Source organism: Oculina patagonica, chromosome 9 (assembly GCF_052425735.1).
Source record: "Oculina patagonica isolate OP01 chromosome 9, crgOcupat, whole genome shotgun sequence".
Classification (NCBI taxonomy): domain Eukaryota; kingdom Metazoa; phylum Cnidaria; class Anthozoa; order Scleractinia; family Oculinidae; genus Oculina; species Oculina patagonica.
Genome location: NC_135766.1, coordinates 20,088,576 through 20,106,292, shown reverse-complemented (window position 1 = coordinate 20,106,292; position 17,717 = coordinate 20,088,576). Strand labels below are relative to the sequence as shown.

The 17,717-nt window shown below is 38.5% G+C and overlaps 2 protein-coding genes across 2 annotated transcripts; one reads left to right on the top strand and one right to left on the bottom strand.

The window, feature by feature from the left end:
- Positions 1 to 708, top strand: LOC144665009 (BTB and MATH domain-containing protein 38-like). The gene has a single exon (XM_078526196.1). It carries the CDS (start codon positions 1 to 3, stop codon positions 706 to 708), a length of 708 nt encoding a protein of 235 aa, XP_078382322.1.
- A 633-nt stretch (positions 709 to 1,341) lies between these two features.
- On the bottom strand, positions 1,342 to 16,611 carry LOC144665592 (translation initiation factor eIF2B subunit delta-like). Its single transcript, XM_078526847.1, has 14 exons — positions 16,575 to 16,611; positions 16,424 to 16,479; positions 14,420 to 14,692; positions 13,817 to 13,886; positions 13,142 to 13,230; positions 9,996 to 10,087; positions 8,911 to 9,034; positions 8,205 to 8,281; positions 7,213 to 7,315; positions 6,285 to 6,415; positions 5,234 to 5,325; positions 3,888 to 3,973; positions 3,149 to 3,329; positions 1,342 to 2,132 (listed from the first exon to the last, which is right to left on the bottom strand). Exons 1-14 carry the CDS (start codon positions 16,603 to 16,605, stop codon positions 1,927 to 1,929), a joined length of 1,611 nt encoding a protein of 536 aa, XP_078382973.1. The 5' UTR covers positions 16,606 to 16,611; the 3' UTR covers positions 1,342 to 1,926.
- Positions 16,612 to 17,717: the final 1,106 nt, after the last annotated feature.

Here is a 17,717-nt window from a genome sequence, read left to right as displayed (position 1 = left end):
ATGGCCAGAGATCAAGAAACAGACACCAAAACAGATCCGTTAAGAATCATGGACCTAACCCTTGATGTGATGAGGAAAGAACACATTTTCCAAGCAGCCGATTTCTCCAAACCGTGGGCATCAAGCGATGCGATATTTGTCGTTGAGGAACAAAAGCTTCACGTACATCGGTGGGTCTTATCAAGGTGCTCTCCTGTCTTCGATAAAATGTTCTCGTCGAACTTCTTGGAAAAGTCAAAAACAGAAATCACGCTTCCAGGCAAGAACCACGTTGAATTTCAAGAGTTGATGCTAATGGTTTACTCTCTCGCCGAGAGACCAATTACGATCGAAAACTGTTTTTACTTGTTAAAACTCGCCGACGAATATCAAATGGAGTTTCTTCTTCAAAAGTGCGAAGACTTCCTTGTGGCTGCCTCTGGTTCCATTTGTGCGGGTCGTTTGAGCATTCAGGAATATTTTCCAGAATTTTTTGCGGAGCAATCCAAAGCGGCAGCGAAAGAACAAGTGTTAACTTTGATAATTCTTGCCCAGGAGTACAAATTGGAGAGGCTTATAACAGCTTGCGTACACGAGGCCCGTCATTTCAGCTTAAAAGAACTGAAACAAGATTACGAAGAATTGTGTGATCTGCTCGAGCCCATAAATTATTGCCGGATTCTTGAAGAAATAATCGAACGAATGGAGGGGAGATTCTGCGTGTTTTGAGAACCTTTCTCAGCGCGGTTTTGTTAAGGAAAAAATTATGCGTCCGATTTTATTAAAATTACTGTGGCAACAGACACCGCAGTCAAAAAAATCATAAGGTAGCTGCTTTTTTAGAAGCTTATGTATATCCCTTTTTTAAGTGTCAACGTTACTTTATTGACTAGAAGCACGTTGATTAAAACATAGTACTAACTACGGTTAAAAGCACGATCGTATACACTGGACAGGCAGCTAGGTTTTTTGTTGTTGTTGTTGTTGAATTTAATTTAGGACTTATATTATTTTAGAGGACATTTTTACTTCTGTTTTCATCGGTTGTTTGGCTTAAATCGAGAAAACATATTTTTCCAAAAGACGAAATTAAACTCATAACAATGTTTCTCTCTTCTGTCGCGTGTTAATGCAATAAGCAACAAGCCTGCGCAGGTCACAGCTGTTTCGATAAAAACTTAAATACTCATCGAACATTGTCTTCGAGGTCGACAATTCCTTTGCTGTTTTCTGCGATGAAAACTTCATTATCATCGAATATCAGAACAAAAAATTACCTTTCTGTGTGGTGGACGCTGTTTTAGAGAGTTTACAGACTAAACATAAGCATGTGCAATTAATAGGTAACAAGAACTCCGGGCAAAAACGACAGCTGAACGATTTGATTGTAATAAAATTTTATCTTATTTTTTATCATTAATTTGGACTTAAAGTACATTTGTAACCTTACAAGCACACAGGGTTACACTGTTTCTCAGTTTGTTTAGACTTACGGAAGAGTAATCATTCTTAGCAACAAAAGGATCACGTGTTTAAAAATATCGAGACAATGACAGTTTACACGGGACCGGTTTCACATGGATTCGGTCCAAAATTCAGTCGAAACTGATAGGCTTTGTGTTCACATGGAAACTATTATCCGTGGCTTGTACATAATTCCAATCCGGTTAACACTTCAAGGTTTTACCAGATAAGCGTCCGACTGCAAATTAAATAATTTTTGACAAATTTATCAAAGTCAAAGAGAACATTCGCTAAGCTCAATCGGGCAAATTCGTCCCGCAACGGGAAGTCCCGACGAAGCACCCGCAAAGTTTCCGCAGTTGAATCAACCGGTGAGACGAGAGCACGCTCCGTTGCTTAGCAACTTTTTTCTTGAAATTCGCAGGCTCAGTCGATTTTCCTTGAAGTTAATGAGATACTTCATGTAAGATAAAACGTATTGTCCTACTGCTGCTCAGGATTCTGGACTCTAAGTACAACTGGCACAGACGTACAGGGAATCATTCCCACTTCCGTGATCACCATGGAGACAAAATGGGGTGGAGTGACGTCATAAACTAGGTTCAGAAGGTGAAGGGAGTTGACGTCACGCCAGTCAGATAAAACATCCGGGCTTTCTCTGGTCAGCGGTACCAAGTCATCTGGGTCACCTAAAGAAAAGATCGTAAAAGTCCAGATCATTCTTTTTTAATATTAAATAAGGACTGAGGGCTTGGAGAATAGGGCTTTTCGCCTGGTAAGGGTAAAAAAAGAGAACAATCGGACCTATTGTCCCACATCGCCAGGGTTCACCCACACAGCGACCAAACGCTGCGCGCGTGCGCAATTCCCGCCAAAATTTCCCGTACAAAGTCTTAAATTTTCCGAAAGTTTTCGCTTAAAGCCAAAAGTTAACGCCATCCCTGGAAAGTTAAGGTTTATACGCAGCTTATGATCTTTTACCGTACTATTTCTATAACAATTTCTTACAAAAGTTTGCACACTTTTGAGACAAATTCTTAGAAAAGTTCGAGGGGCCGAAAACCGAAGGTGACGTCATTTTTGCGTTTGACCGCTATGAAGAGTTCACCCGGGTTTTCGAATTATGCAGGGATTAAAAAAAATACTTGAATTCTAGCTTGCCCTTTGTACGAGTAACTCTCATATTTTGTTTCCCCAGTGCAGCTGTAAGCTTGTCTTAATTTACTCTAGTTGCGATTTAGTCGGCAGTCGACTTGCCTGGGCCCTTATCGGGCAATTAAGAATGAAAACTGAATTCCCAATTCCCTCTATGAAACTTGCGCGCAGGGAATCATGCTAGTTGTATTCATCACGCGCGCGACATGTTCGAGACTTGACGCGTGCCCCTGAATACAACTACCATGATTCCCTACGCACAAGAGGGAATTGGGAATTGCCCGACGGAAATATCTACTTTTCCTACTTGGATGGGATTCACCCCCCCCCCCCCCCTGCCCCCCTCCCCAGCATTTTTGGTCAGACTTTCCCATGTATTAAGCAGTACCCATTTGTAGTCCAGGATTGTGAGAGTACAAAGTCTTGCCCAAGAACACAACAAGTGACCTCGAGAAGGGCTGGAACCAGGCTGCCCGATCCCGTATTTTCGAGGAAAGGGAACTTATTTACGTTATTACTATTACTTAGAACTTGTTTCGTATTTCCTTACTCAGTTCGTTCGAAACAAACGAGTCAGTTTGAACTCTGTCGCAGAATTTGTAAGTCTCACAGCAGACCAGCACCGGGACGTTAGAGGCCTGGGCCATCATAGCGACCATTGACGAACCAACACGTGACTTGACGTAACCATTGGCGAGCAGAGCATGGGCACCAAGGAACACTTTCGATACCTGGAAAGGGATAAGTAAAGAAGAAAACACAAGACAATGTTTGTCAGCTAATTTGACGGACGCTAGTACGCTCATCCAGTTTTGATTCTGGCGAATGGTCAGCAGTGCCTTACAATATAGGCCATTTGCCGGTTGTCAGAAGATTGTGGCTGTACCACAAAGTCCTACACGATCAAAAATAAAATGATCCATCCAGGTTTCGACATTTTGTCGTTTCAACTCGAAAGTGTATCATTCCACAGAACGAATTAATTTTTGAAATGATTATTCCCCAACCCCAGTCAAGCAAATTGATGAGCACCTGAATATTGGAACTCCGAGCGAAAAAATCGAGGCCAAAAATTTCTCCGTTAGTACTGTATTTCTCTGCGTAATGGGGATATAGCCGCGGTACTGATCTATAAGGGCGTATATATATATATTGTAAGGCGACCCAAACAATTTTATGCGTCTGGAAGACGATTCTACTCTGGAAAACATTTTTGATTCAAAATGTCGAATAAGAAATTCGTGCGTCCCTCGGTCAATCTTTTAATAGATACTTTAAAATTCACCAACCTCTTTTATAACATAGGATATAGCGCTGATCAACACATAGGAACATCTTATCCCGTGTTTTACCAATCTTCTCAGACACTCGCGACCTAATGAACAGAGATAAAAACTGTTAGAGAAATAACGAATCAAATATCAGCAGCAAAATATTTCCAATAGTAAAAGAGTGCGAACGCCGGCCGGTGTGAACGCTTATCATTTTGCAGAGGGGAGGAGGGGGGTGAGGGGAGGGGGTAACCGTCGCCGCTGTCGTCATCGGCACCTGATTTTAAATTACATGATTTCAATCATTTCTTCTTTGTTTTTGAATTTTTTTGCGAAAGACTAATTCCATCGCGGTGGGCGCCATTTTTTGATATTAAAACCCAGTAGTGCAAGAACTAGCTAAGTTTTAATATTTCGGTTTTTATGCTTATGTAAGTAATGGATGCAGATAACCCCCCAATGAACAAATGAAAGACAGGCCCACAGCAATCATGTACTAAATACACGAAAGCCCGCATAGCCAAAACAAACAGATGAACACGGAGAGACAAGTATGCATCCTAACGGTTGCATGACTATAGGTTTTACTTGTTTATTATTTGAATATTTAAATAATTTTGAAGATTCTTTTTAAAAAACCTTGTTTGGGTAGGTTACATTTTAATTTTATTTCTTCTTTAAATACTTCCTTATTTTATTTTCTTCTCTTTATTAATAAATACGTTTTAATATCACAAATGGCATCCCACAGCGTTGGAACTATTCCTTCGCTTCAAATAATCAAAAACAAGTTACTCCTCGTTATTGACTTTTTTTAACGAGTTCTATTTTTTCTGCTCTGTTTCATGACTCTAGCAGAGCGACTTTACAAATTTAATCGAAACGAAATTCTACATGAACGAGAAAAATATGCAAATTTTGTGAATGCTTACCGTTCCAAGATTACATCCCTTTGAATTTTTTCAGTTTATTTTCTTTTTACCTCGCGATCATTTAGCAATGTTAAATTAATTCTTTTTCCACTTTAAATGAGCAATGAAAACCGTCACTAATCTTAAAAAAACAAACTTCAGTAGTTAACCTTAAACATTTGTAAATCAATCATAGAAAACTGGAAGTTTTAACTTACCCGAAGATTAGTGAAATATAAGCGAAACACCCACGGGAAGGTTTCCAAAGATATCCAAAGATTTCCGAAATTAACCCGACTACTCCCCAAGATAACCAAAGACCAACAACGGTATTCCGGAAAGATTGTCAAAGATTGACCGAAGACCTCCGAAGATTACCAAGGATCGCCCAGAATATTTAAAACAAAACTGGGTAAATTAAGGTAAGGCTACTGTGAAGAAAACAAAACTTACCTTCAAACTTAGGTCTGGAGTCAACAACAACCACTCTGAATTTCTTCCCGGCATTGTGCGCATCTTTTAAAATCTTCAATACTAACGAGGAACTAAAGAGTAAATAATAATTTTAATTATTATTTATAATTTTAAAATAATTTTAATTATAATTTTAAAAAATTATAATAATAAAAATATAATAAATTTTATGTCACTTGACCACGAACTAACTTAAGAACAGATAAGGCAGAATCCTGGTCCCTATTGTTGTGAACACGGTAAAAATAATTCGGGATTGGCGTGAATTTTGACTATTTCGGGCGCAGCTCTCCAAAGGTCTCACAAGATTGGCTCGCTACCCTTCAAGAGAACAATAGAACAAACAACACGAACAATGCCCCTAGCCTCCAAAGCAATAGCAACTGCTACACTAGAGAACCAGTAGAATAACACCGCTTACGAGAACTGCTTCACTACTGGACTGTAGTCAGCAAAAAAATTCTGCAGGTTCGAATCGTAGGTACCTTATTGTTACTTATTTTCGCGGGAACTTAATTTCGCGAAAATAGAACGGGCATATTTCGCGGGACTCAAATTTCGCGATTTGGCCAAAAAAATATGTTTAAAGGAACTAAATTTCGCGAAAATTGTTAAAGTACTGGTCTGCATTAGCAAACAGTAAGTCTCAAAATTGGCACAACTGTTTTTAATTTTCCACTAGCAATAGTTTCTAATGACACGAAACAAAACCATGTAACAAAATAAAACTTAAAACAGTTTGATATTTTGTTTGTAACAAAGTATAGCTAGTTTGACGACTGTACCACGACAATTATGTAGTAAACTGACGGCAACGTTGATTAATCATAATTAATTATATAGAAGGGTTTTAAAGTTCGCGTCGTTATTTTTCGCGAGAACCTTTTTTCGCGGGTCTTTAATTTCGCGATTTTTTAAAAAACGCGAAAATCGCGAAAATTAAGTCCCGCGAAAATAAGTAACAATAAGGTATATGTTTATCCTGGCTACCATAAGACGAGTTAACAAAAAACAAATTGATTGAACACACCACGCGTATGTGAGTATAACATCTCCATCGTTGATCTTGGTTCTTGCATACGACTCGGAGATTGCTTTATCGGCTAAAACAATTCTTTCCTGGATAAACTTGTCGATACTCTGTATAAGATTCTTTTTAGCCTGAAGAATAGAACCAGTCACATATTAGGTCGGAATGCTCTCATAATAAGCTACGTCAAACTATAAAGCGCACTTTATCTTCAGCTGGTTTACATGTAAGAGGCAAGCACAAGAGATATAATCCGCGCCGATGTAAACAAACGAGCGAGTATAAACGTGTTGCCCGTGTAAACTAGCATAGTCCTAGTACTAGTCCTTCATAAAAGGCTGGTTTTCACGAACAATGCAAATTACACCCACTGTACATGTGTAAGTTTAATGTTAATCAAATGTAAGGCACTTGCCCGTGTACACTGTAAGACTCCTTGTACTTTAATCGCACGTGTAAACCACGTGTTTACAAAAAAAATGTATATTAAAGTAGTGAAGAAATAATGTAATAAGTAATGTATTGTAAGTAGCATTGTAAGTAGTGTATGTATTTGTTTTGTAAGTAGTGTTCTTTGTGTTGCAATAAATAAATTAATTAAAAAAAAACAGTGTGCGACAAACGCAGACTGCAGACCAGCAAACATATTACCATTTCCATTATCGAGAGCTAACGGTAAACTGGGTAACCAGAGCGTTACTCAGCTTTCTAACTGGTACAGTATTCAGGCCAACCAGAGCAGTATTCAGGCCAACTGGAATGTCAGTCTGCAGGTCTGCAGTCTGCATAAATTTGTCAGTTCCCTTTTAGCTCATCGAGAGTGAGCGAAATAAAGCCCTTGTGAAAAGATGGCCATGCATGAGAAGTCTAAGGGTGGCCATTTTCCTCGCCTACAACCTCTCAGGACTGTTAAAAACATGACATTTACCTTATCTTCAGCCATATCAGGTGGAGTGTGGGTAATCTGCAGTTTCAGATATTTGATAGCATTCCCCATACTGACAGACAGAGGGCGGCATTGGTTTAAAAAACTGTCGAGTAAAAAACACAAGGTCATCATATTCAACAAGAACTGAGGTAATCTGCTGGGGAAAAAGTTTCAAAGTTCTTCCAAATTGAGTCGAACCTACTGTACCATGTATGATTTCCTGCACACTCTCTAACTGCTCTACTCGGCTATCACTGAACTACAGGTCACTACTGGCGGTAGCACCGAGCAGTAGGTACTGCTACGGGAATAGGTTTTATTAATGCGGGAGAAATGTACCGTATTTTCTCGATTAAACGCTGGCAGGGTCTCCAATTAACACCAGGATTTTAGGGTGGAGTTGTAAGCATTCATTTGAGGTACATGACTAGTATAAAAAGCTGAGTAGTGTAGTTGTAATTATGGCAAGATATTTGACTTTCAAAAATAATATACAAATCTGGCGGTGGCGGGCATTTAATCCCCTTTCTTAATAACCACCGGGTTTGAATAAACTATACTGAGTCAAAAAGTCCACCAGGTGAATAGACGGCAGGTCCACAAGGCCAAGTTTGAAATTAATGCTGGGGGCCTTTAATTGAGGAAATATGGTAAACTGCTGCCAGGAGCTCTGTTTTTGTTTGTTTGTTTGTTTGTTTGTTTTTACTCAAAGGCAATATAAACGGAATCTCTTAATTCATGCGGTGTATTATTACACATGGTCATGAAGGATACTTACATGCAACTATTGTGATTTGCTAGATCACTTAATTTGCAAAGGGTTACAAAATTATTGTACGTCAGTTGTTGTTCCAGGATAAAACTAACATTACAGCTAGATGTTCGAACATTTTTAATTTAATTTAAACAAGAGCAAAAGCTAAGAAGCATTGGCAGGAACAAAACAAGATGTTCCGATCTGCACCACTTTCAGTACAAATTTGCGTCATTACCTTATATTTGGTTTAATCCTTGCATCAAGGTCCCTGCAGAGCTCCTTCTGGGAAGGAGTGACATAATCTGCAATTAACTGGAAAAACAAGGCATTCATGAAAAAAACGCTTGATAAATACATGCACTAGTTACAGTACTTACATATAATTTATGTAAGTAATATGGTGGGAGGCACGGTGGACTAATGGTTACAGTATTGCTCTGGACTCCATCTGATTGATTGGTCGGGGTTCAAGCTTTTGTTGGGATCACTGTCGGTGTTTTGTTTTTGGGCAAGACACTTTATTCTCACAATGATTCTTTCCACCCAGGTGTATAAATGGGTACCAGTGAACTAATGATGGGGGTAACCCTGTGATAGACTTGCATCCCATCCAGGGAGGAGTAGAAATACTCCTACATGTAGTCGCCTCAGGCTACAGAAACCAAGATAAGCTCTGGCCTGATGGGCCACTTAGCTCAATCCCAGACTTTACCTTTTACCTTTTAAGTAATACTGTAACTGGAATAAACCAAATTACAGGTAAGTACGGGAAATGACACTAGCCTCAGGCTGGACTGTCCAATGCCAGGCTAACACATATCCAACGTAACTGCACTGGGGAATCCCAACTATCCCAAAACTTTTAATAAAAGCATTTTTGAAGAAGGGTGGGAGGATTGTTTTCAGAATTTTATAGTTTATTATTTTATTTACAGTCTTACCTTTTTGAAAGCTAGAAGTAAAGCGACGCATCTTGCATTTGATCCACAAATGATTCCTTTAGCATACTGCACACCAAGGGTGATTATAGCTGGATGAATGTGGTTGTTTCCTGAGCTTCCCAAACTTTATGGACAGAAATAAAACCACTTTGTTAGCATAAAAACACATTTTTTTTTCTATGTCATGGTTGCCTGGTCTTAACACTTATTATCCTACACAGGGTTCGTACTCTTTTGAGCTTTCGAAATTCCATGACTTTCCATAACCTTTTTCATGTCTTTTCAAAGTTTTCCATGACCTAAATATGACCATTTTTCTTGGAAATGTTCAAAAGTTTTCTTGATTTCCGTTTTTCGGGTACGTTTTTTTACCCTTTTCTTCACAAAAAATTACCTGCCTTATTTATTTTGTACAATATGTGCCATTTTCCATGACTTTTCATGACCCACACTTAAATTCCATGACTTTCCAGGTGTTCCATGACCTTTACGAACCCTGCTACAATGTTTTAATTTAACTGATCAGAGCTTGTCATTTTCTTTTGATGTACTGTAGAGCCCCACTGTTGAATATAGAAATTGTGTTTTGTTTGTTTGTCGTTTGTTTTTTGTTTGTTTACAAGTTTGTTTGTTTATCAAACACAGAGGGGAATTCCACATGGATGCTGATAACTCAAACCCTCACTAACTCGAAACCTCCGACCATCTTGAACCTTTTTCAACTCCCCTCCAGGCCATTGCTTTCAATTCCCCTCCAAGCTATTTTCTTATTACTTTTACCCTTGATAACTCAAACTACCAAAAACTCAAACCTTTTTTTAATTCCCCTTAAAAGTTCAAGTTACTGAAATTCAACTGTAAAAACAAAGGCATGTGGCAGCTGATGCAGCTAAATTCTTGCAAAAAAAAATGATTATGATAACTTGAAAATAATACATTTAAAAGAACTCTAGCAGTGAAATCAAAGCAAAGTAGGGTAAATTACATGTACAAAGTACAAAGTGTACATTGGTAGTAAATTTTACTACACAAAATTTTATTTGAGTGTCCTACATAGTAATTAATGTTTCACATTGTGTTGCAACCTTATTTCTTGTGTTAAGGACAAATCCTTTTCATATTGATGGAGATGAGAAAATAAACCAACTTTCTTCTGAGGTGTTGTGCGCTGAGGAACCTGCAGAAACGATTCACAGTTTAATCATTAGTATGCACTAATTAATACAACAATGTACCCAATACCCTCAAGCAAAAAAAAATGTTAACTCTTAAAATATGAATGCTGGTTACTTGTAACAATAAATTATTCTGGAAAGCCATGCAAAATATTTAACAATCATCCTGCAAAATCGTGCAGAATATTGCCTGATACTTAGCCAACAAGGCCGTAGGCCAAATTGGCTAAAATCAGACTATATTCTGCAAGATTGAGCAGGATAATTGTTTTATTGTCAACCAATACACTGATTCGCGAAAAAACCGGAAGTTTCATGGAAGCGAGGCTAAGTGGCCCTCGCCAGCTAAAAAATATAAAGTTTACATGAGCGTGTGGGGCATTTCAAGTCGGAAAAAGCATTTCCTTCACAAATTCGCCACAAATCTTGATCCTTATATGCTCAAAAGTATAAAAGAAGAAATTCAGTTAAGGTCTAACAGGCGAGAGGTGAAATTTTACTTTTACATACAGTTTAGCGGTAAGACATTGTTGTTGACTTCTCTGTAATCGAATAATTTCTCAAAACCTCAGTTTTAGTCCTTCTTTGCTCAATTTTGGATTTTGTTGATCAATAAAACACCTTGTGATTCACAAGGACTTTGAAAAACAGATTTTGTTTTGGGAGGCTCTTCGGTTTTCAGTCCGACTGAAATTCCGGTATAAACAGATAATCTAAGAGCAACTAGCACTTGTGTAGGCGATGTCTCGCAAATATTTTGAAGATTCTAATTCTGTCACTTTTAAATATGCGCGGCAGCTTTTTTAGTAGAATTTCTGATTGACATGAACTGTTTCAGGTGTAAATTGAGTTGTATATGTTTTTGAGTAGCAAGGAAAGGCAGTTTAATATCAATTAAATAAAGCTGCCTTTCATATCAAAAGAAATATTTACAAATAGAGCAGTTTGTTTTGACAGAGAAACTCGCATGTCATGCGGTTTGTTGTGACATGTTTCAGTCAGGAAAATCCCTCAACAATCGAAACATTCAGCCGGTTTTTTATTAATAACATTTTGCACAGACGTGAATTGCTTCATTTGTGAACTGCATCGAATTTTAACAGCAAGCAAAGGTATGGTCTGTGCGTAGTAGCGGGAGCGATGAAAGGCAGGCAGGAAACAACTCAACATTTTTGTCTAACAATCTATGTATACATTTACCGTAGATTAATTGTAATGTCTTACCGCATTTCGGTCACACAAATTGGAGCGACAGCTAGATACCTCTACTTATATTTTAACAGTAACAGAATGTAGAAACGGTAAGATTGTGAGACATGTTAATGTGAGCTTCTCTGTCTATAACAGTTCTATATAAAACAAAACAACTCTGCTTCGGTTCCTTATAAATGGACGTATACAAAACATGGACCCGGGTCCATGGACCACCCCTGTGGACCCGGTCCATGGACCACCTTGTGGACCCGGTCCATGAACCACCCCTGTGGACCACCCCTAATTTTCGAAAGAAAATCAAAGTGTAGAATGGGGACAAAAAGCCATTAAGAAGGCTTTAGGTCGGGTAAAAATATTTGATTTAAAAAAACTGTTCATTCGGCGGTTACATGCAATGTCTGAGACATGTCTAGATTTTATGCAAATTTGATCCGGTCACGTAATCAAACGTAAATATTCTTACGGCAGATTCTCTGTTTTTAAACATCGTTATTCGTTTGAAATAGCTTTATAATGCAACAAAGAACTAAAACGAAATCTTCTTGTCTTTTGAGGCCGACTGTAAACAACGAAACGTACCAAAAATGAATATATTATGATTGCGTGCATGATCTATAATTTGCATAACATACAGACATTGAATTGGGGCCGCATCGCACGTTCAAATTTTAGCGCTGTGACAGCCATGCTTTGAAAGAGCCAATAAAAAAAAATTGAATTTTCTTACTTGGCCAGTCTCGCCTTCCGGCTTCGTCTACCCGCGAGATGCGGGAACGAGATTACTGTTTCAGTTGTTTAGGCGGTTTCGTTTTGGTGGTTTAGCTTGTTTTGGTCGTTTCGTTTCGGTGGTTTCATTTCGTTGTTTTGGGTTTTGGTACCTGCCGTCAATTGATTTTCTTTTTGAAAATAAGGGGTGGTCCATGGACCGGGTCCACAAGGTGGTCCATGGACCGGGTCCACAGGGGTGGTCCATGGACCCGGGTCCATGTTTTGTATACGTCCCTTATAAATATTTTTTGGATACGAAAGGCGGCTCTATTTTATCGATATTAACCTGAAGTAATTTTCTCTTGCAACACAAATGCATGTTAAATTTAATTTGATTTTAACTTGAAAAAGTTCATGCCTATCACAAATTCTCATACATATATGCTGTATTTTATCAGTCACAGAATTATGGAAACTTGACATGTTTGCCACTGACATGTTTACAAAAGTTTCTCTGTCAATACTGGAAAGTTTTTGTTCATATCGAAAACTAAAGGACCTCCCTGAGAAAAAATCTGTCTTTTAAAAGTTTTTGTGAATTATAAGGTTGTCATTTTATCGATCAACAAAATCTTAAATTGACTGTTATCCACCTCAAGCGAGCGGCTGAAATTCATCCTTTGTTGACCAGTGGAGGAATATTCATTCGAGCTAGCGCTCAGAAGTCGGCAGCAAAATCCATCCGCCAAGCTGTTAAAATTTCACCTGTCGCCTGCTAGACCATAAATTACTTCTCTTTTACTTTTGAACTTATAAGGATCAAGATTTGTGGCGAATTTGTGAAGGAAATGCTTTTTTCCGACTTGAAATGCCCCACCCGCTCATGTAAACTTTATATTTTTTAACTGGCGAGGGCCACTTAGCCTCGCTTCCATGCAACTTCCGGTTTTTTTGCGAATCGATGTATTGTCAACGAAACAAATTTTGCAGATACAAAACAGTAATAATAATGCCTGATACTTAACTGGTGATTATGTAGGAAGAGTTGGCTGAAATCACACAACATACTGCAAGTTTGAGTGAGATAAATTTAAATATTTTTTTTATTATAATTATCATTCACGTATTCACACCTGTTGTCTTGCTAATTTCTTGGCCACTTTCCTTTGAACTTTCTCGTCGTCTGCTTGAAGATCATGAGCCACCTGAACACGATGAGCTCCTATCAACAAAAAGTAAAAAAAAATTTAAGATACTTGTTAAGGTACACGAAGGCTGACAAGACAATGCTGGTTAACAGCTGTATATGGCAAGTCACTAAATCTGGGATTTGCACAGTCTGGCTTAATATGTCCCAGTTGCGTGTGGAGGTACTGTTTTTTTGCTGTGTGTTCTTTTATTGCTTCCACTCCACCCTCCCCTTTCTTTGGGTGTACACATGTATTTGTTTGGTTTAGTGACGGTGCCTGGATGGTTGCTGCTCTCAAGGCTGTCATAAACACCTTTCTATCTTCAGGCTCTGCTCCATGATCATGACTTCTCACACAAAAGCGTTCCTTAGGGCTTGCCATTATGACACAGATAGCCACACGTCCGCCATTCAGTAGCTGTGCAAATGGGATGGGATGCTGTTTGAGCTGTGCAAGCTTTTATCTGAGCAAAAAAAAATGGGAGCTGTTCGAGACAATGACTCGACTAAACCTAATGCACCTTTCCCAAGCTTCTTTCACTAAAAACTGTTGATTGACAATGAGAACCCAGCTGTACTGTTAATAAAAACACTTTATTTATGAAATGTAACAAAGTACCTTCAGTGCTAGTCTTGTGCTTAATTCCTGCCTCAGCCTGCTTTTGGGCTTTTGCTGCTCTTTGTGCTTCCTGAAAGAGGTAAATTTAATAACAAACTAAAGTGTTAAGAGAAGCTCAACGTACATTTTTAACTCTTGACTTCCACTTTCAAGTTAAAACTAACAATTTCTTTAAAACTTCATTTCTTTGTTACTCAGTGAGAGTTTGGCAAAAACGTACACACAGTGTAAAATTAATACCCATCAAAAGATATAAAAAGTAAGTGACTGTATAATTTTCAAAAGTGAATTAAACTTAAACTTAAACAAAAAGTTAACTTCAAGTTTCACTAACTTAACCCATTAACTCCTGAAGTTTACGCACACACCAAGCCCTGAATAACCGGCTCTTTCACAGCATTCAACGTAAAGAGACGAGTGGAAATGACAAACCATATGCGTAGTAAATCCATACAATAAAATTAGTTTCTCAAGAAAAGTTTAATTCTAACTGGACATGTCAAATAACCAATTTATGATTATTGGACTGAACATGTACAGTACATGTAAACTTAGTTGTTTACGCATTTGAACACAGAAGAATTTAAAAATAATACTTTTCACCTGTATGGCTCTCCTTTCAGCTTTTAGCTCTGCTTTGGTCTTTTGTGGCTGTTCACTGCCATCACCCCCTGCAACAGATGGTTTCTCGTCCTTGCTTGGCACTTGTTTATCACTCTTACTTCCAGTGGGCTGCGGGCCAGCTTTCTGTTGTTGCGACAATTGCTGCTGTTGTTGTTGTTTTTGTTTGTCCTGTTTTTTGCCACTTTTCTGCTGTTTACCTCCTTTTCCCTGTTGTTGGCCTTTTGTACCTTTTTGCTGGCTGGATCCTTGAGCCTGAATATGATACATGTACAAGGGTTTTAGCACGTAAGAGGAGATTTTTGAGAGGGAAAGGACAAAAACATGGATCCCTGGTCTATGAACTCCTCTGTGGACTGGGTACATGGATCCCTTTTATGGACCAGATCCACGGACCCCCTATTTTTCCATCTCCTAAATATATGGGGTTTTATGGACCCGGACATAGAGGTTGTCCATGGACTGGGGGTCCATGATTTGTCCTCTCCTGATTTTGATCACAGGCAGACCACCCTATGTGTTCGTGGTTAATAATTGTTGACATAAGGTTTAATATGTTGAAATCAATGGCGCATATAGAAGATATATAGAGAAGCATTACGTCGGTTTCGATTTACTACAAAATATAAAATTTACTCTAAATGATTCAATAAAAGTTAAGATGAAATGCTGAATGTGTCTTGTGTCGTGTCTTTTGCCGCCCCGAGCCCTTTAAGACGTTTATTTTGCGAGATCATTTAGCGACCGTTACAAGAGAGAGAGAAGAGAGAACAAGGCAGGCAGCTTTACTGCCGGCGGTCGCGACCTTGTCTAATTCAAGCTGGAACTGACGCTAAACCATCAAAATTCTCGCCTCGAAAACACCGGCATCCGATCGACTAGATATTTCTCTGTTCTTTGCCGAATTAGAGCTTCACACTTCCAATATTTTTCGAGTAAGCGATCCCAAAGTCTCAAAAGTAGTTTCTCCATATGATCAGTGCAAAATTTGGATCAAAGGAATTTTAAACATGCGAATAACAAAAGGAAATTTGACACATCTGTCAAACATCAAACGCACGTGCCCTAATTTTCTTTTGTTATTTTATTTGATGTTTGACAGATGTGTCAAATTTCCTTTTGTTATTCGCATGTTTAAAATTCCTTTGATCCAGAATTTTGCACTGATCATATGGAGAAAGCTACTTTTGAGACTTTGGGATCGCTACTCAAAAAATATTGGAAGTGTGAAGCTCTAATTCGGCACAAGAACAGAGAAATATCTAGTCGATCGGATGCCGGTGTTTTCGAGGCGAGAATTTTGATGGTTTAGCGTCAGTTCCAGCTTGAATTAGACAAGGTCGCGACCGCCGGCGGTAAAGCTGCCTGCCTTGTTCTCTCTTCTCTCTCTCTTCTACGGTCCCTAAATGATCTGCAAAATAAACGTCTTAAAGGGCTCGGGGCGGAAAAAACACGACACAAGAAATTCAGATTTCATCTTAATTTTTATTGAATCATTTAGAGTAAATTTTATATTTTGTAGTAAATCGGCGACGTATGTTTCTCTATATATCTTCTATATGCGCCATTGATTTCAACATAACCTTATGTCAACAATTATTAACCACGAACACATAGGGTGGTCTGCCTGTGTTTTCATAGCCTGTTGTTGGGTAGCGATTAACGAATTTCAAAGCTAAAATGTGTATCATGGTGGCTTAGATATATATTTGGTTAATTTTTTAAACCAGTTTGATTTTATTTCCCTTCTTTTCAGATTATGACAATGAAATCGATTTGAGACCTTGAACAATAAAAATTAAACCCTCTGGGCTCGCGATCGGTTTGTGTTAGAACCTGCGAAATTTTTCTTTGTTTGGGGCTATTGTTTTTCTGCTATATTTTTTCGAGGTTTTTGTTGTCTTGGTCGTTCTTTGTTTAACTTCACTGGTAAGTTTCACAGGTTCTCACACATGACCTACTTGCTATAAGATACAGTAAGCTTACTTTTCCTCCTTCGGCGGCACTTGAGGGGGCGACAGGTTGGCTTTCTCCCCTCTTATCTGGATAAACACGGAGAAAAGACAACATAAAAAATCATGATTACTCTAAGATGTTTCTGCATTTGGTTGCAACAAGACAGTGAAGTATATTCTACCTTGAGAATCGTCACCTTGAGTGTCCGCCATCTTGGATTGATGAAACCGCTGGTCGAACGGTCGAAGGCTCCTTGCGCGTGGAGGATGACGCAACTGTTAACCAATCTCCTTCGTGGTCATTGCTTACTCGGTCACGTTTGTTCAAAATTCCTTTTCTAGTTTGTTTTTCCGAGGTTTTGCTCGTTTTATTCCCGGACGGCGCCTTAAGAAAAAAAAATTCGTATGCAATTTACTTAACTTGTAGTTCACGAGTTTTCAACGAAATTCTGGCGAAAACAGCTCAGAAACTAGCCTGAATTTCAGACATCCCTCTGTGCTCGCCTGCTTGCCAGAAGGAACGTCTGAACACATTTGAGCCCAATGCCGTCCGGTGACGTCACTACACTTTGGTTGTAATTCATGCGGAAAAGTTTCTGTCGAGGCCATGAAATTGTGAAAGAAAAATCGCTTCAATAAAGGATTACAGGGTATAAAATTGTTTTAATAGTAAACTATTGAAAACTTGAGACAAATGAATAAGATTTTAATCGCATGCAGGCTATATTCTTTTACGGAACCGATTTAATCTGAACTGAAGCTTATCTAGCGATCAAAATATAATATGTTACGCAGCGAGCAAATACAACACACTCGTGAGTACTTAAATGAATCAATTTAGACGGTTACTGAGGCATCAAGAAACGGAATTCAATACAAAAATATCCTACTTGACTATGGGCACTGAGTTCAGAAATCACAGGCTCATCGAGGCTGCAGGACATAAGCGTCGAGCGGCTTTGTTGACAAAACAAGAATACATATATCCAGGCGTAGTCAATCGATAGAAATCGATATCGGAAATCAATCGATACAATCGATAACACTCGATATCAATCACTGATTGATATCGATTGATATCGGTAATCGATAACAATCGAACTCACAAAAAAATTCTTTATCGATTGTTATCGATTGATAAAATCGATAACAATCGATAGCAATCGACAGCAATCGATAAAATCACTAAACCCAAAAAGTCCCTTAAGAAATATTCGTCTCAAATATGTTACATGCCGTTACTACCTAGTAAAAGTAAACGATACGAGATTAGCGTTTAAGTGATAAACATTTTATTATTCAGATTATTTGGAGTATCTAGTCCT